Raw genomic sequence first — 25,905 nt, 5'->3', positions numbered from 1 at the left:
GGAAGGAGTCCAGCCCTTTGAAAGTAACCCATTTATTGGAGTGGATTCCACTCCTGCGTTGCCTTCTCTTGGAAAGCAAAGGAGAGGTCTGGCCCAGCATTGAGCAGGATGTTAGTCTTCCCAAAAACTCTCCCTTTTCAATCTCTTGAGTCATCTTTACCCCACAACTTTGTCAAAGAAACTCCCAGAGAAAGTAACATGTCAGAAAGAAAAACACACCTCTGCCTAAGTAGGATGCCAAAAAAGGGGGGATTTCAAAGCAAAGAAGAAGCAGCATCTCAAGGACTGCTTCTTAGTCCAACTATGACAAGGCATTGGAGGGACCCAACTTTGCCATCTCTCTCACCAAAGATGTTGACATCTGAACCAGGCACTGATACCATCTGTTGCCTTTGCTGTGCCTCTGGATGGGCTCAGCATCGATTTGCACATGGCAGTGCTAGTGGAGATTCAAACTGGATACTTAACTATGGGTGTAAAATGACTACTTGCTATGTAATATGTTTGTGCATGTGTACACACAAAGTTACCTATCCCAGTCCCATCAAAGCCTGGATGCCCCTGAATTATTTTTACCGTCTGTGCCTAAGATGTGGTTCAGTCAGCTGATGACAATGATGGGATCGGTTTTCCAGGGCCTTGGAGAGTGGATGGGTTTTCAGTGAGAAAACAGAGGGGAGTTTAGATCCTATATGTGAGATTGGGCTTGAAAGTGAAACTGCCTCAGAGTCCAGCAGCCAGGGAGATGCCCCGGCTGGCAAAAACTTTTCACCTAGTCATCTCACAGCAACCCCAGATAAGGAGTTGGATGAGCGGTAAAGTTCACCTGTGGTCAGCAGAAATCCTAGGCTTCATCTTAGGGACGAAGCAAGCAAATTAAGAAAGTCACAATGAGACTGTGAGAAACAGTGCGAGAGAATTCACAGGCAAAGGTGTCAAGGTCACAGATATGACTTCATGTTTTGTGGACCTCAAATCAGAGAATTCAGATCGTTTAACATCGTTTAACAATGAGGATCTCGAGCCTTGTTTCCAGTTCATGTCTTAGTGGATTCATGGTTTAAAAAGTTTTTATAGTCTGGCTCTTGGATTCATGTTCATGTTTTGATTTTTGTTTTCCTGGAATTATGCTCATGTTTTGATTCTGGTACTTCTGTACCTTGTTTTATGGAGCAGATTTGAACTGTTTGGATTATTACCTTTGGAGTGTTTTTCCTATTGCCAGTTTGGTTTGGCTTATTACTTATTGACTATTTCATCCATTACATATTGGATTTTGCCTTTCTTATTTTTTACGGTGACTTTTCCTTCTTATATGTGTTTTTCTCAATAAACTGTATTACAACTATTTTTGGATTCCTGGCTGGTGTTGAGTGCAAGGTGTTGAGTGCAACAGATATGAGTATTACCTTTAGCCACTTCCCTCCTCAACCCTATATAGACATGCTTTTCTTCCAACTTCCTTATACAGGACATGTGAAGTTTTCCCAGTCCCTATAGAGTACAAAACCCATTCCTTGTGGGAATGTTTCAGAGGCCAGCTTCATTACTGTCTCAATCTGTTTGTGTGCCGTTCAGGCCTCCTTGTGGGAACGCTGGATGCGGTCCTGGATTCCACCTCAAAAGTGGCCCCTTTCCGCATTGTACACCAGACCCCAGACTCCCAAGTCTACTGGACCATCGCGTGCGGTGAGTACAGATACAGACCCAGCAAGCTTAAGCGATTGTGTAGGGAAAGGAAGGGGCCTGGGGCTGTTAGGAATGGTGGGACTTGAAGTCCAAACGCCTAGAGGGAGGACCAAAGTTTGCCCAGGCCCGTATTAGAGGCAGGTGGGAGTTATAGTGCAGAAGTGTTATCTTGAATTTTGTGTTCAGATATGGGTCCCAGATTCTCCTGGCTAGTGATTCCAATGCCAGGGTGGGCAACTGTGTGCATTCTTTGTGATTTGTGACCCTGATGCTATACAGTTTTATTTACTCCTGCTGTTCGTCTCATCCAGACGAGCAATGGCTTCATCCAGAAGATGGTAGTTTGGATTTTGTTTCTGCCTTTGCATGAAATATATGATCTTTAATTTAGGTAAAAAGGGCCTGGTGATGGCGCAGTGTGTTAAAGCGCTGAGCTGCTGAACTTGCAGGGATGGGGGAAACTGAATTGCTATTTGAATTTCAAACAGATTTTGAAATCTAATTTGATGAGCAGTGGAAAGAGGGATGAGTGGCTCAGTGTGTTACAGCGCTGAGCTGCTGAACTTGCAGACCGAAAGGTCCCAGGTTCAAATCCCAGGAGCGGAATGAGCGCCCACTGTTAGCCCCAGCTCCTGCCAACCTAGCAGTTCGAAAACATGCAAATGTGAGTAGATAAATAGGTACCGCTCCGGTGGGAAGGTAATGGCGCTCCATGCAGTCATACCAGTGGCCACATGACCTTGGAGGTGTCTATGGACAACGCCGGCTCTTCGGTTTAGAAATGGAGATGAGCACCAACCCGCAGTCATGACTGGACTTTAACGTCAGGGGAAAACCTTTACCTTTACCTAATTTAGGTAAAACTTACTATATGTGTGTGTGTTTATGTGTTTCTGTTAGGGGCCACCCGAGAAGAAATAACAGCTCACTGGGAGTGGCTAGAGCACAATGTCATGAAGACACTGTCCGTGTTTGATTCCAACGAGGACATCACCAGCTTTGTGCATGGAAAAATCAGAGTATGTAGAAACGTAAAAGCTTTCTTTGCCCAGGTTTTCTTTTCCCCACAGGGCTGTGCTGGCATGGGGAGACATTGCTGTGCATATGCCAAAAATGGGGATTATTAAATGAGTAAATCCCTTGGGGTTGAAGGGGAGAGTATGAAGCACAGTAGAGTTCCGGTTATCCGTCCTCCAATTATCCGACCTACCGTATTATCTGATGTCAAGGATCAAGGAGTGACTGCTCCTAGGTTGGATTGTCTGGGATGTATCCGCTTCTTTGCATCCTTGTTCTAGGGTTTGATTGCCGAGGAAAGTAAAGGATCTTTGATCAAAGAGGAGGATCCAGAGAGATTCCGCGAGGCTCATATGAAGTTCGAGAAGAGTTTTGGGCTGGCTGAGCAGGAGAAGCTGGTGACCTACTACTCCTGCAGCTATTGGAGAGGCCACGTGCCCTGCCAGGGCTGGCTCTACCTCAGCACCAATTTCCTCAGCTTTTACTCCTACCTCCTGGGAGCCGAGAGTAAGTGGGCACAATTGGTCTTTTTTAGTCAGGAGACTGTTAATCTCCAGTAAACAAGTACTTTTCAACATTTTACTAGTTCTAATTGATTACATCCAGATGGCTTGTCACTGTAACAAATTACTTTTAAAAGTTTTCAAACCCTAAACCTGTGAGATTAATTGAGGCATCAGTAGGTTAAATGTTTTTGAATATTTAAATAAAGCTCAAATTTAAGGTAAGACTGTCCAACTCTGATCAAATCATTATTCTCATCTTCAATGTAAATGTGCTTATGTATCCTTTTAATAATAATACAGTAAAATAATACATGTAATAAATAGAGTAAAATAATAAATGCAATAATAATAATAAGATCAGAGTGAAATAATACTCTGAGGGGCTTTTTCAGTCTTAAAGAAAGGGCTGAAAAACTAGGCTTATACTTGAGTATATACAGTACATCTAGTTTTAAGAATAAAAGAAAAGGCACACAATTATATCCCTCCCCTCCCCTTAATTTTAATCTATCTTGCAGTAAAACTGGTAATATCCTGGGATGACATCTCAAGACTTGAAAAAACGTCGAATGTGATCCTTACCGAGAGCATCCATGTCTGTTCCCGTGGGGAAGATCACTACTTTTCAATGTTTCTGCACATCGGCGAAACGTTCCTTCTCATGGAGCAGCTGGCGCTGTATGCTGTTCGCAGACTTTTCGACAAGGAGACCTTTGAAGGCGACCCGGTCCTACGCGATCCCCTGCAAATCACCAAGAGGTACTGCCTTTTGTAAAACTGTTGCGGAATTTTGTTTGGACACGGGTGAAGAAAGCAGACTGACAGCAGAAGTTGTCTTCAAGATAGTTTACTTTTGGCCAAGAGCAGGTGACAATGTTAGCTAATGCCCAGAAAATGCAATGCCACCACTTGCCTGTAGTAGCTTTCCAATTTATACAATTTTACAGAAGCATGCGCAGAAAGCTAACTGACAATGGAATTTGCTGACTGATATAATCCTTTTGGACATGCGTAGTTGCCTTGTAACTTATATAACTCATTACTCATCACATCAGGTGAAGTGTCCATAGTTTGCTCCACGTATGCACTATCTTCAGGTGACATGTTCATAGTTCATCCCACGTATGCATCATCCAGCAGCCAAATCATTACTGCAGTTTGCATGACCTTATATTGTGAGCAAAGAGCAAATGTCAGGCAGAACATGTCCTGGCAACACTTTCATGGAAAAACAAGATTTTTGAGTAAGGGTCATCTGGGTAAGGGATCTTTAGGATCTCTAAATAAAATATTCAAGAACTGCTCCATTAAAACAAGGAGCAATAGCCGCTCGATGTGAGGCAGGGGCAAAGGAAAAGGACCTTTGCTTGGTTTCAAACCACTATTTCATAATCTATTTCATAATTTCATACAAATTTTCACTTTTATTATGTGCTATATTCTCTGATGAAAGAAATTTTGTTGTTGTTAATCTGGACAATACCACTTTCGTTTTGCTGCCCAGGGGCCTTGAGAGCCGAGCTCACAGCGAGCAATTCAACGCCTTCTTCCGGTTGCCCAAGGAGGAGTCTTTGCGGGAGGTGCACGAGTGTTTCTTATGGGTGCCTTTCAGCCACTACAATACTCTGGGGAAAATGTGCATTTCGGAAAATTACATCTGTTTTGCCAGCCAGGACGGGTCCTTGTGCTGCGTCATCCTCCCCCTGAGAGAGGTGAGCAGGAGTCTGGGTGAGACCTTCATAAGTGTTGCGTATTTATTTATTTATTATTTATTTATTTACTATTATCCCGCTCTTCTCACCCCGAAGGCGACTCAGAGCAGCTAACATACAATTTACATACAATATTATATTATTAGCATAGAACAATACTGACATTAAATTACTATATTGTACTATATCAATATATTGTAATATTATTAGTAATATTATATGTAATATATAATTGATATTATTAAATTGTATTTGTATTATATGGCATTACAATATAATATGAATATTATATGTATATACAATATGTTATATATTATTGTAAATTATATTGTGTATACGTATGTATATATATATTTTATATTTTTATATATACAGTAGAGTCTCACTTATCCAAGCTAAACGGGCCGGCAGAATGTTGGATAAGCGAATATCTTGGATAATAAGGAGGGATTAAGGAAAAACCTATTAAACATCAAATTAGGTTATGATTTTAAAAATTAAGCAAAATATCTTGTTATACAACAAATTTGCAGAAAAAGTAGTTCAATACGCAGTACTGGTATGTTGTAATTACTGTATTTAGAAATTTAGCACCAAAATATCACGCTATATTGAAATCACTGACTAAAAAAATGGCTTGGATTATCCAGAGGCTTGGATAAGCGAGGCTTGGATAAATGAGACTCTACTGTATAATTAGCATAGCATGTTACTGAGTGGAGGGACCTCCAGCTGATGCAAAGGAGACAAGATGGAATGTCTTCATGGCTCCCTCTTAGCTCTGTATTGTCGATATATACACACAGTAGAGTCTCACTTATCCAAGACTCGCTTATCCAAGCCTCTGGATAATCCAAGCCATTTTTGTAGTCAATGTTTTCAATACATCGTGATATTTTGGTGCTAAATTCGTAAATACAGTAATTACAACATAACATTACGGCATATTGAACTGCTTTTTCTGTCAAATTTGTTGTCTAACATGATGTTTTGGTGCTTAATTTGTAAAATCATAACCTAATTTGATGTTTAATAGGCTTTTCCTTAATCCCTCTTTATTATTCAAGATATTTGCTTATCCAAGCTTCTGCCGGCCTGTTTAGCTTGGATAAGTGAGACTCTACTGTATATATATCCCACTTGCCTCCTTTCCAACCTCACAACCTCTGGGGATGCCTGCAATAGATGTGGGTAAAACGTCAGGAGAGAATACTTCTGGAACATGGCCCTACAGCCCGGAAAACTCACAGCAACCCAATAACAGTGGTGCTCTTGTGGTCACACTCCTGTATAGCATCTCCATATAGTTTTTGATGTTACAGTGAGATTTTTGTCTATTCAGTAGTTAAAAGAAATGCCATGAATAAGATTTACTGTATATACTCGAGTATAAGCCTAATTTTTCAGCCCTTTTTTAGGACTAAAAAAGCCCCCCCTCGGCTTATACTCGAGGATCCTGGTTGGCTTATATTTGAGTCAGCTTATACTTGAGAATATATGGTGCATTTATTATTTTTCTCTATTATTATTGGTATTATTACATTTATTATTTTACTCTATTATTACATTTATTATTGTACTCTATTATTGTTGCTACTATTGCATTTATTTTACTCTATTACATTTATTATTTCACTCTGCCGGCCCGTTTACATTGGATAAGCGAGACTCTACTGTATTACTTTCTTGTATTTATTACTATTATTACATGTATTATTTTACTCTATTATTATTTAAAGAATACATAAACACATTTACATTGAAGAAGATGAGAATAATGATTTAATCAGGGTTAGACAGTCTTGTCTTAAATTAGATATTTAAATATTCAAAAACATTTAATCTACTGATGCCTCAATTAATGTACTTTTTGGTATCTATTTTTATTTCTGAAATTTCCCACCCTCAGCTTATACTGAAGTCAATGATTTCCCAGTTTTTTGTGGTAAAATTAGATGCCTCGGCTTATATTTGGGTCGGCTAATGTTTTAGTATATATGGTAACTTCCCACTTTGCCTGCAGGTTGTAGCAGTGGAGGTTGCTGACCCTGCCAGCAAAGCGATCAGCATCGCAACCAGAGGGAAAAGGGCCTTCCGCTTCTCTGAAGTGAGGGATTTTGAGCACCTGGTGCCAAAGCTGAAGGGCCGGTGTGATGCAGCCGCGAGCCCCCAGCATGCCGCGAGTGCCGAGGTAAAGTCTGAACGTGTTTGATTTCCCCCCATTCTGGTTTCCGGAGAGCGTTCTGTGCTCACCTCCTGTTGCAACTGCCCCTTGCAGGTCTCCATCAGCCCAAACCCGGACCCTGTCTTGGAGGATTACGAGGGCCAGCCGATGGCAAGCCTCAAGGGCAACAGTAAGATGGTCAGCACAGAAGCCCTGATGACTGTCTTTCACCCTCAGGATGCCGAGAACCTGGATGCGAAAATGGTGAGTAGGGAGGGTTGAGACAAGGAAAATTACAGAAAGAAGGGGAATGGGGATGTTTGATTTATGCTTGCGCATGCATGTGTTGGAACTACAAAACCCATGATCCAGAGACAGTCAAATGCAGCACTTTTTATGACACTATCTTGGCTTGCTTTGATTGAAAGACCACGCTTTAGTTACTCCGCAGAACTAAAGTATTGAATATTTATTCTCCTTGATTCCTAGTCTTTAATTGGGAAGTGGACTAGAAATAAAAGGCTGCTGTGCATCAACAAAAGGACACTATCTTGGCTTGCTTTGATTGAAAGACCACCCTTTAGTTACTCCACAGAACTAAACTATTGAATATTTATTCTTCTCGATTCCTAGTCTTTAATTGGGAAGTGGACTAGAAATAAAAGGCTGCTGTGCATCAACAAAAGGACATGTCTTGCCAAGGAGGGGAGACTGGCCTTGATCCAGTTGTTAATCCCAACTAGAATAGACCTGTAGGAACTGGTATGTCAACATTTACAGAGGCGCCATTCATCCAATGGGAACAGTAGGGCACGTTAATTTCTTCTCTGCCCACCGCCAGTTTGCTCTTGCAGAGCTGCGATGGTGCAATGAGTTAAACCCTTGTGCAGGCTGGACTGCTGACCTAAAGATTCGGTTGCTGACCTGAAGGGTGCCAATTCGAATCCACGAGATGGGGTGAGCTCCCGTCTGTCAGCTCTAGCTTGCGGGGACATGAGAGAAGCCTCCCAGCAGGGTGGTAACACATCCGGGTGTCCTCTGGGCAATGTCTCTATAGACGGCCAATTTGTCAGGGAATCGGCGAACCTGACTTGATTGATGAGCTAGCCCTCAGCTCACTATGCCAGACCACTCTGCAAACGTCGAAAGTGGCACAGACAAAGAATGACAGCTTCGTTGATTTATTTCTGCTGAAGACACTAAGGCTTTATTTACAGTATTTACATTGCTAGTTGACCAAAACTATCTGGACACATGTTGCATGTTGTGTGATTAAGCAAACTTTGTGTATACCTGATCAGGCATTATGCTATTACGTTTTAATGGTCCTCTTAATAGCTTTGTTTTTCTAGTTGAAAGAAAAAATGAAAGAACAGTCCTGGAACATCCTTTTCATCGAATGCGGTCGTGGAGTGAGCATGTTTCGGACGAGGAAGACTCGGGACCTGATCGTCCGAGGGATCCCGGAGGTGCTGAGAGGAGAGCTGTGGCTTCTCTTTTCAGGTACAATCTCTTCTCATAGTGAGTGAGGAGGATTCATTTTCTTTGCTACTAGCTTGGGTACCCGGTGATGCCCGGGTTATTTGAAAAGGGCCTTGTTTGTTCTTGGCTTTTAGATATTATCAGTGTTGTCATATGTTATGCTATGTCTTAGAAAAAAACTCAGTCTTTGCTTTTGTTTCTTTATGAATGCTCCCGTTAGAAAATTCATAAGGATGTGGGTGAACTATAACTCCCAAAAGTCTTGGGTCAACCCTCCCAAAACTCTGTCAGTATTCACTGTTGGCTATTTGTGTCTATGCCAAATTTGGTCCAGATCCATCATCTGCTGGGTTCATTGTTCTCTGAATACAGGTGAACAATAATTCCCTAGTGTCAGTGTCAATCATCCTGAAACCCCAGTATGCAAAGTTGGCTGTGTTGGGTCTATGTGCCAAGTTTATTCCAGATCTGGCAATGGCTGAGTTCGGGGAGATGGAGGCGGGATAGAAAAATAAAGTAGTAGTAGTTGTTGTTGTTGTTGTTATGGTTGCGTTGCATACAGACAGTCTCTAATTCAAAAATCTATAAGAAAAAAGTGTTGATTTTTGTACAAAGTTGTTCTTAGGCCGGGAGGGCGATCTATGAACATGTGCTCAGTGTTGTGCACTTTACAAGGAAACCACTAGGTATGTGCGATCGATAAGAAAAATGTTTCAAAACTCATTACAAAATTTGGGAGCACTGGTGTTCCATTTCTAAAGTGTTTCTAAAGTATAGTTAGTGCACATTTCAACACATGAGAGTAACGAGATTTTGTTATTTTTTCGTTCTAGTAATTGCCCAAGTGGGTAAACTTCAGAGGCTCCTCCCTCCCTTATTTTTACAGCTATTGGGGTGAAACTTGCTACAGTGGTAGAACACATTGACCACTGTGACCCCACCAAGTTTCACAACATTTCACTTATCTATGGATTTTTGGGAAATTTTCAAAGGTTTTATAAACAACTTTAACAAACTACAAGAGCTATCTCCTTGAATTTTTTATACAATGATACAAGATAAGAGGGGATCGTTCTTCCCATATTTCAGAAATATTCATATATATATATATATATATATATATATATATATATATACACACTGATTTTAGGGAATTTTAAAAAGTTTTGACAAAAACCTTTTTAAAAGCCACAACAGCTATTGAATTTCTCATATATTCACTTCCCTGGAGAGATTTCTTCCCAGCCCATGCCAGTCTCAGTCCATCCCCCTCTTTGCAGATTCAGCCATTCCTTGAAACTCTGGCTGGCGGCTGTGATGGAGGGACACATCTGTCTCCTCCTGATTGGGGATTCTGAGGCTAAGCAGAATTCTGGGAAATGTAGGGCTGGGCTGTGGCGCAGCTGGCTAGTAACCAGCTGCAATAAATCACTACTGACCGAGAGGTCATGAGTTCGAAGCCCGGGTCGGGTTAAGCCCCCAACCATTAAATAGCCCAGCTTGCTGTTGACCTATGCAGCCCCGAAAGACAGTTGCATCTGTCAAGTAGGGAAATTTAGGTACGCTTTATGCGGGAGGTTAATTTAACTAATTTACAGCATCATAAAACTGCCAGCAAAACACGAGGAAAGGAATGAGGAAGTACAGCCACTAGTGGACGGTGAAGCAACAGCTCCCCCTGTGGCCGGAATCGTGAAGCTGGAAAAAATGTTAAATGCCTCTGTGTCTGTCTATACTGTATGTTGTTTGTCTGTTGGCATTTAATTTTTGCTATATATGTGTTCATTGTAATCCGCCCTGAGTCCCCTTCGGGTGGAAGGGTGGAATATAAATACTGTAAATAAATAAATAGCTCAGGGCAGGGCCTTTTGCATTCTCTGTCATAGGGCTCATTGCCTTTCCAAACTACATTTCCCAGAATCCTGTGCTTTATATCTTTCCCAGGAAACTCTACTCTGCTCTCTTTTGTGGCAGCCCTTTTGTGCTTGGCTTGGCTTCCTTATGGTGAAAATATAACTGACTTTGGGAGATTTCCAAGGTTTACAAAATGTAAACAAAAAAAGCATTGGGTAATTTTCGATTTTTAAGTTTTTGGCATTGGATATCGCCTTGATCCGACTTACATAACTAACAAAAAAATTGCACAGTCCTAGAAACCCGCCGAAGTCCTCATTCCTGTTGTTTTATAACAGTGTGCAATAAACCCGTTGGCAGGCGCTGTGAACGATATGGCGACCAACCCCGGCTACTACACGGAGCTGGTGGAGCGTTCCCTGGGGACGTGCACCTTGGCCACGGATGAGATCGAGAGGGACCTGCGCCGCTCCTTGCCCGAACACCCGGCTTTCCAGAGCGACACGGGCATTTCTGCGCTCAGAAGAGTCCTCACGGCATATGCCCACAGGAACCCCAAGATCGGGTATTGCCAGGTGAAAGAATGGAAAAATAAAAAAGGGTTAACAGGAGAAATATACAAATTATATGATAAGATTATATGATAAGAACAGTAGAAAACAAATGGCAATCAAGTATATACTATAGTGGTAGAGGACTTGAACCCGATTTACAGGCTGTTAGGAATTGTGGGAGTTGAAGTCCAAAACACCTGGAGGGAGGGCCGAAGTTGGCCCATGGCTGCTTTAGCCAATTAGCTGTATCCTCTTCCATAAGAATCCATTTCTTCCTCCAGTTTTTGGCCCGTCTTTCCCCCTGCGTGTCTGAACCAGGCCAACACTCCCAGTTTCCCGATAAAATATCCTTTCTCCAGTAATACCAAACTGTGTTTGATCCTTGATAGGCGATGAATATCTTGACCTCAGTTCTCCTGCTTTATGCCAAAGAGGAAGAAGCTTTCTGGCTCTTAGTTGCTGTGTGTGAACGGATGCTACCTGATTATTTCAATCGCCGGATCATAGGTGAGAAATAGTAGGACCGGTTAAAAGTAAAACTGGCTACAATCTAATGTCGCGGTTCAGCTGTTAGGAACTGTGGGAGCTGAAGTCCAAAGAACCACTGATCTTGTGTGTGTGTATACTTAGGCGATCCCTCCTTGTCCGAGTATGTTGGTCCTCCAAGTGTAGCGTCTTGGCAGTGGGTACGTAGGTAACTGTGGAGCCCTATTCTTGACCCACATGTTCTTCCACAGTGAGGACATCGGTTTCCAGATGGAAAGCGGTCCTGGTCAGGGTTGGCTTGACGTGCCTTCCTCTTGGCATATTTCTCCCACCCTCCATTCGTGCCTCTTCAAATTCCACAGCACTGCTGGTCATAGCTGACCTCCAGTTAGAGCACTCAAGGGCCAGGGCCTCCCAGTTCTCTGTGTCTATGACACAGTTTTTAAGGTTGGCTTTAAGCCCATCTTTCAATCTCTTTTCCTGTCCACCAACATTACGTTTTCCGTTATTGAGTTGGGAGTATAGCAAGAAAGAAAAAGGCACATTTTACCACCTCTGGTGGCCATTCAACAAAATAAACAACTATTGGAAACAGATTCATGTACATCTAGAAAAGACATTAAATACAAAATTTAAAATGACACCACAGATGTACCTTTTGAATATGCTCGAAGAAGAACTGGAAAGGAAATTCGGAAGAATTTTGTTTTATAAGACAGTGGCAGCTTGGATAATATGCGCTAGATATTGGAAAACCTCAGAGACACCTTCCTTAGCAGAATTGGAACAATACATTACAGACTTGCTGATACTGGATAAAATAACTGTACACTTAAGAGGAGAACCTTTAGAGAACTTTGTTAATGAATGGCAACTAATGAAACAACATTTCAATGTAAAATTAAAAATGTACATAGAGGAAGCTAATAGACTGAAGGCAAGGAGGAAATTGATATTAATTTGGAGCCTATATTACCTTTATATGTTCTATTCAAATAGAAGTCTGTGACCCCTTATTGAAAATATAGTATTTGAGAAATGATTATGAAAGACTAATAGATGAAAAATATTGCACGGTATGCAACAAATACTCGCAAATGTATGTATAGTTGAATGATATATATATACACACACACACACACACACACACACACATATATATATATATATATATACATATATACACACACACACCCTGTTTCCCCTAAAATAAGACATCCCCAGAAAATAAGACCTAGTAGATGTTTTGTCGAATTGCCAAATATAAAGCCTCCCCTGAAAGTAAGACCTAGTAAAGTTTTTGTTTGGAAGCATGCAGGATCGGTAAATGTACATACCATAGATTGTTGTACATGAAAATAAAGCTAGTAACAAATAATAATAATAATAATAATAATAATAATAATAATAATAATAATAATAATATAGCTTTATTCTTGTATCCCACCTCCATCTCCCAGAAGGGACTCAGGGCAGCTTACACAGAGACAAGCCCAACAACAACATAAACGTACATACGAACAGCAATAAAATATAATATAGAAATTTTTGAAAGGATTCACAGTTTGGTTATGCTGGCTTGTGATGACAACTACTGTACAGTAGATAATAATTTTTCATTTTTTTAAAAATCCAACCATAAATGTGAATTCTTCTTTGTGGAAAAAATAAGACATCCCCTGAAAATAAAACCTAGCGCATCTTTGGGAGCAAAAATTAATATAAGACACTGTCTTATTTTTGGGGAAACAGGGTGTGTGTGTATGTGTGTGTGTATATATATCTATCTATATATACAAAAGAGTGATGGCATCACGGCAATTCACAAAACAACAAAAGTACAGGCCCCCCAACCTCAAAATTTGACAACACAACCCATCATCCACGCCTCAAGGTTGATACAACAAAAAGAAAAGAAAAATAAAGTCCTAATTAGAGGGAGAGCAATAATTTTTTTTATCCAATTGCTGCCAGTTTAGAGGGCTAATCTCTGCCCACTTGGTTGCCTAGCAACCAAGGGATAGCCAGGTTTCAGTTAGGGGACAGGCAGATTTAGGCCTCACTTAGACTTCTTCCACAGTTTATCTAATTTGCACTGGATTATATGGCAGTGTAGACTCAAGGCCCTTCCACACAGCTATATAACCCATTTATAATCTTATATTTTCTGCTTTGCACTGGATTATCTTGACTCCACACTGCCAAATAACCCACTTCAGTGTGCATTTTATACAGCTGTATAAAGGAGCCTCATATAATCCAGTTCTGAGCAGATAATATAAGATGAGAAATATACAGTAGAGTCTCACTTATCCAACGTAAACAGGCCGGCAGGATAAATGAATATGTTGGATAATAAGAAGGGATTCAGGAAAAGCCAATTAAACATCAAATTAGGTAATCGTTATACAAATTAAGCACCAAAACATCACATTATACAACAAATTTGACAGAAAAAGTAGTTCCATGCGCAGTAATGCTATGTAGTATTTACAGTAGAGTCTCACTTATCCAACACTCGCTTATCCAATGTTCTGGATTATCCAATGCATTTTTGTAGTCAATGTTTTCAATATATCGTGATATTTTGGTGCTAAATTCATAAATACAGTAATTTCTACATAGCATTACTGTGTATTGAACTACTTTTTCTGCCAAATTTGTTGTCTAACATGATATTTTGGTGCTTCATTTGTAAAATCATAACCGAATTTGATGTTTAATAGGCTTTTCCTTAATGCCTCCTTATTATCCAACATATTCACTTATTCAATATTCTGCCAGCCCGTTTATGTTGGATGAGACTCTACTGTACTGTATTTACAAATTTATCACTAAAATATCACAATGAATTTAAAACACTGACTACAAAAACATTGATTATGAAAAGGCAGACTGCGTTGGATAATCCAGAACATTGTATAAGTGAATGTTGGATAAGTGAGATTCTACTTTAATATGAAATAATTACTGGGATAGAATAATGCAGAACAATATAATCTCTAAAACCAGGACGGTAAGTAAACAGGGGAATTCCACACAGGAAACAATCAGGGCCAGCTAACACCTCCCAACAAAATATTCCCATCATCAAAGTCTGGCAAATCCTCTGTTTTCTCGGGGCCACAGACAGTAGAAGCACATAAAATATCGCAAACAACGCCACTCTGAAAACAAGGGAATTCCAAACAGGAAAGAATCAGGGCCAGCTAACACCTCCCAACAAAAAATTCACTCAGGGAGGAAACAGCCAGGCTTTAAAGCTGCAAGGCCATTACATCCTAATCATTTTTCCTAATTGCAGCATTCATACTTGCCTCCAACAGGAAAAAAAACCCATTCAGAAATATTGTATATTCACGACCTTTAGGAAATAATATCCCCTGATGGCGCAGCGTGTTAAAGCGCTGAGCCTCTGAACTTCTGGACCGAAAGGCTGCAGGTTTGAATTGGGGGAGCGGAGAGAGCCCCCACTGTTAGCCCCAGCTTCTGCCAACCCAGAAGTTCGAAAACATGCAAATGTGAGTGCATCAATAGGTACTGCTCCGGCGGGAAGGTAACGCCGCTCCATGCAGTCATCCCACATGACCTTGGAGGAGTCTATGGACAACGCCGGCTCTTTGGCTTAGAAATGGAGATGAGCACCAACCCCAAGAGTTGGACACGACTGGACTTAATGTCAGGGGAAAACCTTGACCCTTTACCTTAACTACCACCAATTCCTCAATACTTTTATTTCCCATACCACCATATTTCGCCACAGCAACGCGTGGCCGGGCACAGCTAGTATATATATAAAAGGGTAATGAAATTTTGGCCTAGGACAAAACAACAAAACTACACATCCCAGAAACACTAAACTTGGCAGCACAACCCTTCATCCATGCCTCTACGTTCATACAACAAAAAGAAAAGAAAAATAAAGTCCTAATTAGAGGGAGAGGAATAATTGTTTTTATCCAATTGCTGCCAGTTAAAAGGCTAAGCTCCGCCCACTTGGTCTCCTAGCAACCCACTCAGTGCAGGGGACAGGCAGAGTTAGGCCTCACTTAGGCCTATAAAATACAGATTATCAGATTTGAACTGGATTATATGGCAGTGTAGACTCAAGGCCCTTCCAAACAGCTATATAACCCATTTATAATCTTATATTATCAGTTTGAACTGGATTATCTTGACTCCACACTGCCATATAATCCACTTCAGTGTGCAGTTGGACACAACTGGACTTAATGTCAGGAGAAAACCTTTACCCTTTACCTTAACTACCACCAATTCAATACTTTATTTCCCATACCACCATATTTCAGCACAGCAACGCATGGCCGGGCACAGCTAGTGTATGTATGTATGTGTGTGTGTGTGTGTGTGTGTGTGTGTATGTGTATATATATATATATATATATATATATATATATATATATATGAGAGAACATTGCTGGATGTGGGCGCAATCAGTCAACCTTCTTGTGCTTCTCCAGCAGTGAAGAGTCTAAGATGTTCTTCCTCCCTCGCAGGGGCCTTGGTGGACCAGGCCGTGTTTGAGGACTTGATCCGGGAGCGCCTTCCGCAGCTGACGGAGCACATGACGGACATGACCTTCTTCTCCTCCGTCTCCCTCTCCTGGTTCCTGACGCTCTTCATCAGCGTGCTGCCCATCGAGAGTGCAGTCAATGTCGTCGACTGCTTCTTCTACGACGGGATCAAGGCCATTCTGCAGCTGGGCCTGGCCGTGCTGGACTACAACATGGAAGGCCTCCTGGCCTGTAAGGATGACGCCGAAGCCGTGACCGTTCTCAACAGGTACCGGGACCGTCATGTGGCAGGAGCCGTTTCCATTTCTGGTGTTGCCATCAACTGTCTTCATCTTTTACCATTATTTAAATGCAGGTTTTTTGACAGCGTCACCAACAAGGACAGTCCTCTTCCTCCGGCGGTGCAGCAGGCTTCTGGCGTGAACGAATCCAAAAGTCAGCATCCTAAAGTGGATATCACAGATCTGATTCGAGAGTCCAATGAGGTATGTATCATTTGCTGCCTATGAAGAAATGGGATGCTTTGGTTGGGATTTCTGGGAGTTGTAGGCCAAGACACCTGGGGACCCACAGGTTGAGAGCTACTGAACTAACTACTGTTCATTGAGGACTGCAGACTTGGGCAGTGTGGGGTTGAATTCCAACACTCCTCACCCCTGGATTAGCCATTATTTATTTATTTATTTACAGTATTTATATTCCGCCCTTCTTTCTCACCCCGAAGGGGACTCAGGGCGGATCACATTGTACACATATAAGGCAAACATTCAATGCCATATAAACATAGAACAGAGACCGACACAGACACAGAGGTAATTTAAATCTTCTCCAGCTTCCTGAGGGTATGTTTGATTCCGGCCACAGGGGGAAGCAGCTGCTTCATCATCCACTGCGATGGCAACTTCCTCATTCCAACGGTGCCTGGATGATTTTTATGGTGTCTTAAATTAGCCTCCCCACATATAAGTGGTACCTAAATTTCCTACTTGATAGATGCAGCTATCTTTCGGGTTGCTTAGGTCAACTACAAACGGGCTATTTTTTATTTTAATTGTCTGGTGCTCACTCCGACACAGGCTGGCCTCGAACTCATGACCTCTTGGTCAGAGTGATTTATTGCAGCTGGCTGCTAACCAGCCTGCGCCACAGCCTGGCCCCTATTTGCCTTTCTGCCCTCCACACTCTAATTCCTGCCATGATTTTGAACTAGCTTCACCCTAAAGCATCTTGCTCAATCCAGTGGCCTGTGCTGATAGCTTCCCCTTTTTCTCTTAGAAATATGGTGAAATCCGATTTGAGGAAGTTGAATGCATGCGCCGCCGGAACCGGCTGTATGTCATCCAGACCCTGGAAGTCACTACGCAGCAAAATGTGGTGAGTTGTGAGCAAGAGCATCTGCTATCCTTTCGCCGTGGCATGAAATGCTGTTTGTGAATTGAATCACTCTTTATTAGCAAGCATTTCGGAAGCAATCTAAGTTTAGTGCAAGTTGAAATGTAACTCCCATACACCAATGGTCAGTGTTCCTTAAGCTGCTCTGTGATGGGTCACATTCTGACCCTAGGATGATGTTTTCTTAAAATATGTTGTGTGTGTACTTCACAAATGTCTGCCTCCAGTATGAATGGCAGTGTTTTGGTGAGTAAGCAAAGCACTCACAATTGAGCACTGGAACAAGAGAAAAGATGAACATCTGGGGGGGATTGGGATAAAGAAAAGGAAGGTTAAGTTGTCCTTCCTTTAAGACCATGTGACTGTAGCCTGATTGTCTTCTTTATTTCTGTCTTTCGTTGCAGCTGCGTGTTGTTTCGCAGGATGTGAAAATCAGCCCCAGCAACCTTGAGGAGCTTTATGAAATATTCAAGGTAATAATACGTTGGTTGCATTTAACACCCTGACGAGCAGGTCTTGGTTTTAATATGAGTATCGTCCCAGATGAAGACATTTTGCCTTGGTCTCGATAACCGCGGATAATGTCAGAAATATTGAAAATTAAGTATTTTTAATTACAAAAATGTGAGTCAAGCACTGAAAGAGTTAAATGTATGCCATCACTCAGTAAAAGGTGTCATTCAGTAAAAGCAGGTCTGCTTATAACTTAGTAGGTTTCAGTGTGCGAGAGGCCTCGGTGGGAGAGAGGCCTTAGTGTGTGGTAGGCCTCAGTGTTAGAAAGGCCTCAGTGTTAGAAGGGCCTCATGTGAGAAGACCTGATGTGTGAATAATAATAATAATAATAATAATAATAATAATAATAATAATAATAATAATAATAATAATACAATAATAATAATACTTTATTTATATACCGCCTTATCTCCCAGAAGGGACTCAGGGTGGTTTACAACAGTAATACACAGCATACAATACATCTATATATATAAAAGAGTGATGGAATCCTGGCGACCGCCAAAACAACAAAACTAAACACCCCACAACCTCAAACATTGACAACACAACCCATCATCCACGCCTCTAGGTTGATACAACAAAAAGAAGAGAAAAATAAAGTCCTAATTAGAGGGAGAGGAATAATTGTTTTTATCCAATTGCTACCAGTTAGAAGGCTAAGCTCCGCCCACTTGGCCTCCTAGCAACCCACTCACCCAGAGGACAGGCAGAGTTAGGCCTCACTTAGGCCTCTTCTACATTGCCTATAACATACAGATTATCAGATTTTAACTGGATTAGATGGCAGTGTAGACTCAAGGCCCTTCCACACAGCTATATAACCCATATAATCTTATATTATCTGCTTTAACTGGATTATCTGGACTCCACACCTTTACCCTTTAACTTAACTACCACCAAATCCTCAATACTTTATTTCCATACCACCATACTTTGCCACAGCAATGCGTGGCTGGGCACAGCTAGTAATACATATAATACATAACAATATAATGTTATTACACAAAATAAAATCTTACACTAAAAATAGCAATCAATGACTCAGAGATAAACTTTCTGAATTCATTTAGACTTTCAGGTAAAACGACTGAACGAGTGAGATGACGATGACGAGTGGATGTTTTGTTTGATGTGGAAGGTTGCACAGATATGCATTAATAATAAAACCAATTATACCTGCAGCTTAGATGTAGATGGACGTAGATATAGCTTTAATGTGTACCTACATCCCTGTTGACCTTACTCCACCCCTGTTGAAATGACAAGGGGTCAGGCAAGGCTGCAGTTTATCAAGCTGTGTATTTAACTTGTATGCTGAACATATCGTAGGCAAAACAGGATGGGATTCAAAGGCAAGAGGCATGGGAACCGGAGAAAGGAAAATCAACTATTCAAAATATGCACATTATACCATATTACCACTAGAAGATATCAAAGACTTGGAACGACCATAGACGAAAATCAGAGAAGTGAAGCTCCAGTGTGAAGGCTGCCGTGTGTAAAGCTATTGTGTGAAGCTCCTGTGTAAGTTCAGTGTGAGAGGAGGCTCTGTGAGAGCGAAGCTGTTTATCTGCATGAGAAAGTATCCAGCGTGGAAGCAAAGAAGGGAGTATAAAGAACTTTACTTCTGTTATGGAAACATTTTTTTTTGTAAATAGTGCGATGATATTATTTTGTTACAAAGAAAACCCTCCAAAGGAAGAGATAACATTGTTCTCTATGTTTTTTGTTCTTTTTATCACTTTTGGCTACTGGTGTTGATTCACGCTGTTGCTAATAAATTACTCTGCTATACATTTAACAACAACAACCACCTGCAAAAGTATTGAAAAATGAGCACGCAAAGATACTGTGGGACTTCCGAATCCAGACTGACAAAGTTCTGGAACACAACACACCAGACATCACAGTTGTGGAAAAGAAAAAGGTTTGGATCATTGATGTCGCCATCCCAGGTGACAGTCGCATTGATGAAAAACAACAGGAAAAACTCAGCCGCTATCAGGACCTCAACATTGAACTTCAGAGACTCTGGCAGAAACCAGTGCAGGTGGTCCCGGTGGTGATCGGCACATTGGGTGCCGTGCCAAAAGATCTCAGCCAGCATTTGGAAACAATAGACATTGACAAAATTACAGTCTGCCAACTGCAAAAGGCCACCCGACTGGGATCTGCACGCATCATCCGAAAATACATCACACAGTCCTAGACACTTGGGAAGTGTTTGACTTGTGATTTTGTGATACGAAATCCAGCATATCTATCTTGTTTGCTGTGTCATCCAATAATAATAAGTTTATTTATACCCCGCCTCCATCTCCCCCGAAGGGGACTCGGGGCGGCTCACAGATAATATCAAATAAAAACAGTGACAATAAACAATACATCAGTAAACAAAACATACACCAATTAAACATTAACCTATGAAAATAAAAACACACTCAATAAAACAGCAAAGTTGAGTAATAGACTAGCTAAAGCGCACTTTGTTATAAGTTGTAAACTCAAGATAACAAATAAAGTGCTACAAATTCATTGGAGGTCAGTTTGGGATGGGAAGGACCCTAAGTTAGTATCAAGAAGGAGAAGTGCGACCGATATATTTATGGGGAGGGTGTTTTGTAAATAATCCCACTTGCCCAACAGTGAAGTCTTTGGATGCTGAGGTCTTCCTCCCTCGTTCGATGAATATTTTAGGAGGACATGCATTACTTTAGCATGTCATCCCTTTGCTGCAGCCTCTGCCTGTGTTTCTCTGTCTGCAGAAAGAGCATTTCCTCTCTTGCTACTGGACCGTGAGCAGTCCAGCCCTGAAGCACCATGACCCCAGCCTGCCCTACCTGGACCAGTACCGCATCGACTGCCAGCAGTTTCGGGTCCTCTTCCACCTCCTGAGCCCTTGGGCAGGTTGTGCCAACAGGGACTCCCTCGCTCTGTGGACCTTCCGGCTGCTGGACGAAAATTCAGATGGCCTTATTAACTTCAAAGAGTTTGCGAGCTCGCTTGGTATAGTATATACAAACTGTCAAGGGAGGCTTTGTTTGCTCTTTTTTGGCTTCATGTTGGGTTCCTTGCAGACCTGTTCACATTAGGGGGGAAAGGCCAGAAATGACCTTAAAATCAACTCAAGCTGTTCGTCTGTCTCCTCTGGTGTTGTCTGTGCTGAGAGGCAGCTCTCCAGCCTAGAGAAGGACTATTTACTGCAATTACCGTATATACTCGAGTATAAACCAACCCGAATATAAGACGAGGCATCTAATTTTACCACAAAAAAACTGGGAAAACATTGACTCCAGTATAAGCCGAAGGTGGTAAATTTCAGAAATAAAAATAGATACAGTAGAGTCTCACTTATCCAACGTTCTGGATTATCCAACGCATTTTTGTAGTCAATGTTTTCAGTACATCGTGATATTTTGATGCTAAATTCGTAAATACAGTCATTACTACATAGAATTAATGTGTGTTGAACTACTTTTTCTGCCAAATTTGTTGTCTAACATGATGTTTTGGTGCTTCATTTGTAAAATCATAACCTAATTTGATGTTTAATAGGCTTTTTCTTAATGCCTCCTTATTATCCAACATATTCGCTTATCCAGCATTCTGCCGGCCCGTTTATGTTGGATAAGTGAGACTCTACTGTAAATAAATAAATAAATAAATAACGCATTGACTATTTTTTCCTTCTCCCCAGATATCATGTATCATGGAAGTTTTACACATAAGCTGAAGCTGCTTTTCAAACTGCACATACCTCCAGGTAAGTCAGAATTGTTTGTTTCATCTGTTACATTTATACCCTGCTCCATGGCTGGGAAGGCTTTGGGAACATGCGATGCAAGTTTGGAGGGTGGTGGGAATATTCCGATCATAACAATCCTCAGCTAGAATCAGTTCTGTTTTCCTTCCTTCAGCTTTCACCGAAGTGGAGTCCCTGAGCCCTTCTAAGGGTGCTCAGCTGTCGAAGGAAGAGCTGATCCATTTGAGCCAGTTGAACCGTAAGCTTTGGCAGGTTCTGTTTACAGCACACACAGGCCAATAGAAAACACTGAGGGGGCTTGGGGGATGATGGGAGTTGTAGTTCACCCACATTCAGAGAGCACTGTGAACCCCACTGGTGATGGATCTGGACCAAACTTTGCACTCATACCCATCATGGCCCCACTAACTCTTGATGCAATTTAGGGGCAATGACAAGTGATGATGGGAGTTGTAGTTTACCCACATCCTGATGTATTTTCTTAATGGCTCCATTCATAAAATCCAAAAAACAAATAGTGCCTTTTTTCTAATAGATAACATTACAAAAAGGTTGTAATGCAATGGGTTGGATGTTAGCAGTGGTTTAAATTGTTCATTGTTTTAGTAGTGGTTTATGTGCTGATCTGTCTTGTGTTAATTTTGATTGTGTAATTGATTATGTTATTAATTGGATTGTTTATTACTAGCTTGGGTACCCGGTGTTGCTTGGGTTATTTGTGCATTTTATTTTACAAAATGCATAAGGTTGTGGGTGAACTACAACTCACACCATGCTAGGTCAGTGATGGTCAACCTATGACACACATGTCAGCACTGACACGCCTAGCCATTTTTGCTGACACGATGCCGCATGCAGATTGATTGGATGACTATGTCTTTTGTGGCCAAATGTGGTATGATTTCGTCAAGTGGTTTTGTTGTTTACTCCATAGGAATTATGCACATTACATTTATATATATATATATATTCAATCTATTATTATTCTATTATTGTAGTATATTATCATATTATTACTATTATATTATTATTATATTATTCATTATTCGTGACTACATTGAAACTAGAATAGAGAAAAATCTGTGAAACTGCAAGAGTTACCATATGTTTTTGTACATGGAAATAATGGTAGTAAATAGTTTTGATTTATTAAATACAGTTCTATATTACAATTATATATTTTTTGTTATTTAAACTATATATACTGCGAAATTATGGTTTTTTTCTCGAAGTGACACACCACCCAAGTCATGCTAGGTTTTTTGGTGAATTTTGACACACCAAGTGCAAAAGGTTGCCCATCATTGTGCTAGGTTAACCCCCTGAAACTTGTTGGGAGATGGGGCGGGATTCAAATAAAGTTGTATTATTATTATTATCATCATCATCATCGTCGTCGTCCGGGCCATTGCCAGGTACCTGAGCTAGTCCTAAATAAGATGAAAAGACAAGTGGCTTCATGTTGCTGTCGTGTGCCTTAAGTTTTTCTCCACTGATGATAACCAGCCCAACACTACACTGACTTATTTATTATTTATTCATTTATTTATTTATTTACAGTATTTATCCTTCTCACCTTGAAGGAGACTCAGGGAGGATCACATTGTATACATATAAGGCAAACATTCAATGCCATATACACATAGAACAAAGACAGAGACAGACGCAGAGGCAATTTAACCTTCTCCGGAGGGGATGTTCGATTCCGGCCACAGGGGGGAGCAGCTGCTTCATCATCCACTGTGACGGCACTTCCTCATTCCTTGGTGGCCCATTTATTTTTGTGTAGCACTTCTCCTTCTTTTCTCTCCTAGTTTCTTCTCCTGGGGACAGTGTGGATGCAGATGGCTTGAAGACGAGTCCAGACAAAGGTAACATAATTCAGATTCATGCCTTTTTCCTGTCTGGAATTCCCCTGTTTTAAGAGTATTGTTCTTTATTTACTGTCCTGATTTTAGAGTTTTTTAAATACTGGGAGCCAGATTTTGTTCATTTTCATGTTTTCCTCCTTTCTGTTGAAATTGTCCATGTGCTTCTTGTGGATTTCAGTGGCTTCTCTGTGTAGTCTGACATGGTGGTTTTGGGAAAAACGTCAGGAGAGAATGCTTCTGGGACATTGCCATACAGCCCAGAAAACTCACAGCAACCTAGTGATTCCGGCCATGAAAGCCATCAACAACACATTTTTCTTTTGGTTAGAAAACATAAGTTCAGTCTGATCAGACAAGCATCTTCTTTCTTTTTAAAACTTTAATAGGCTTTAACAGCAAGGTATCGTTAAGGAGTGTATTGGACCTTTGTCGTCTTAATGCTGCGTTTTAAACCGTTTTAAAGTGGGATTGCTTGTTTAATGATTTTAAAGTGTTTTTGAAATTAAATTTTAATTGTACCTTGCATTTTCCTTCAAAAATTCTGCGGCTGGGAGAAATTGTGAGATATTAAATGGTCAGACAAACAAGCAACAGTTAAGAGGTGGCTCAGGTTTTAGAGGAAATAGATTTGCCTTTTCTTTGAAAGTACAGTAGAGTCTCACTTATCCAAGCTAAACGGGCCGGTAGAAGCTTGGATAAGCGAATATCTTGGATAATAAGGAGGGATTAAGGAAAAGCCTATTAAACATCAAATTAGGTTATGATTTTACAAATTAAGCACCAAAACATCATGTTAGACAACCAATTTGACAGAAAAAGCAGTTCAATACGCAGTCATGTTATGTTGTAATTACTGTATTTACGAATTTAGCACCAAAATATCACAATATATTGAAAACATTGACTACAAAAATGGCTTGGATTATCCAGAGGCTTGGATAAGCGAGGCTTGGATAAGTGAGACTCTACTGTAATATATTGTCCTCCGGTGGCTCAGTGTGTTAAAGCGCTGAGCTGCTGAACCTGCAGACTGAAAGGTCCCAGGTTCAAATCCAGGGAGTGGAGTGAGCGCCCACTGTAAGCTCCAGTTTGAAAACATGCAAATGTGAGTAGATCAATAGGTACCGCTCTGGCGGGAAGGTAACGGTGCTCCATGCAGTCATGCCTATGGCCACATGACCTTGGAGGAGTCTACGGACAACGCCGGCTCTTTGTCTTAGAAATGGAGATGAGCATCAGCCTCCAGAGTCAGACATGACTGGACTTAACGTCAGGAGAAACCTTTATCTTTATATATTGTCTCCCAAACAGGGAAAGAGAAAGTTGATATCCAGGCCTATTTGAAGCAGTGGCAAGATGAACTGCTTAAGAAGGAAGAAAGCATTAAAGACCTGCCCCGAATGGGCCAGGTAAGATTCCGATGAGAGAGAACCTTCTCCTGTTTTGTTTTCTAATGGGAACAGTATGATACTAAAACTAGCAATAATAACATTTTGAATACATGGATGTGTTTTAAATAGGTTTGTGTTGCCAATTATAGGTTTATGTTAAATAGGTTTATGTTGCCAAACGGTTTGGGACCCTCCTACCTTAGTGATCGCCTCTCCCGCTACGAACCTGCACGATCTCTTCGTTCATCGGGGGAGGCCCTCCTCTCGCTCCCACCTCCGTCACAAGCGCGGTTGGTGGGGACGAGAGAGAGGGCCTTCTCCGTGGTGGCCCCCCGGCTCTGGAACTCGCTCCCCAGGGAAATCAGGCAAGCTCCCACCCTGGTAGCATTCAGAAAGAGCTTGAAAACCTGGCTCTTTACTCAGGCCTTTAGATAAAGATTGCTCATCCCCATAGCAGTCTGTATCTGTGACCATTCTGGTACCGGTTTGCACTTTTTACCTATGTCAGCTTGATAAAGACACAGGGTCTATTCCCATCCCAATTTGCACTTCCAAGAATTTGCAGCACTTTATCAGTCACCTCGTGTTTACAATATTTATATGGTGCACCTTACTCAGTCTACTTTTACAACCTCTCCGTTTTAATCCATGTTTTTATTAGTTCTTGTAATTTGTTTTTATTGGCTAATGTTTAAATTTTTATAATTGTGCATGTCTCTTGTCTATTGTTGTGTTTTATATTGCTATTGTTTTTATTCGGGCTTGGCCCCATGTAAGCCGCCCTGAGTCCCCTTTGGGGAGATAGAGGCGGGGTATAAAAATAAAGTTGTTGTTTTTATTATTATTATTATTATTATTATTATTATTATTATTATTATTATTATTAGATTCTGCCTCGCATTTGTAGCTAGCTTGTATTTTAACAGTGTATTGTAGTTTTAACGGAAAGAGAGAGAGCACGTGAGGCATGAGG

The 25,905-nt window shown here is 41.0% G+C and overlaps 1 protein-coding gene across 1 annotated transcript in view; it reads left to right on the top strand.

The window, feature by feature from the left end:
- The window catches only part of tbc1d8b (TBC1 domain family member 8B), a 40,846-nt gene that overhangs the window by 8,206 nt on the left and 6,735 nt on the right, over window positions 1–25,905 (top strand). The window contains exons 2-20 of the mRNA XM_062963790.1: window positions 1,579–1,689; window positions 2,590–2,708; window positions 2,988–3,213; window positions 3,731–3,971; window positions 4,717–4,924; window positions 6,948–7,115; window positions 7,203–7,352; window positions 8,441–8,591; window positions 10,785–10,999; window positions 11,368–11,485; window positions 15,982–16,267; window positions 16,355–16,484; window positions 17,275–17,373; window positions 17,796–17,864; window positions 20,673–20,913; window positions 21,605–21,670; window positions 21,825–21,908; window positions 23,485–23,541; window positions 24,853–24,950. Of these exons, the coding sequence (XP_062819860.1) occupies window positions 1,579–1,689; window positions 2,590–2,708; window positions 2,988–3,213; window positions 3,731–3,971; window positions 4,717–4,924; window positions 6,948–7,115; window positions 7,203–7,352; window positions 8,441–8,591; window positions 10,785–10,999; window positions 11,368–11,485; window positions 15,982–16,267; window positions 16,355–16,484; window positions 17,275–17,373; window positions 17,796–17,864; window positions 20,673–20,913; window positions 21,605–21,670; window positions 21,825–21,908; window positions 23,485–23,541; window positions 24,853–24,950 (2,837 nt within the window). The remainder of the gene's footprint in view (window positions 1–1,578; window positions 1,690–2,589; window positions 2,709–2,987; window positions 3,214–3,730; window positions 3,972–4,716; window positions 4,925–6,947; window positions 7,116–7,202; window positions 7,353–8,440; window positions 8,592–10,784; window positions 11,000–11,367; window positions 11,486–15,981; window positions 16,268–16,354; window positions 16,485–17,274; window positions 17,374–17,795; window positions 17,865–20,672; window positions 20,914–21,604; window positions 21,671–21,824; window positions 21,909–23,484; window positions 23,542–24,852; window positions 24,951–25,905) is intronic.

This window comes from Anolis carolinensis, unplaced genomic scaffold (assembly GCF_035594765.1).
Source record: "Anolis carolinensis isolate JA03-04 unplaced genomic scaffold, rAnoCar3.1.pri scaffold_12, whole genome shotgun sequence".
NCBI lineage: Eukaryota > Metazoa > Chordata > Lepidosauria > Squamata > Dactyloidae > Anolis > Anolis carolinensis.
Note: the sequence above shows the minus strand (reverse complement) of the source record. Positions and strands in the feature narration are given on the sequence as shown.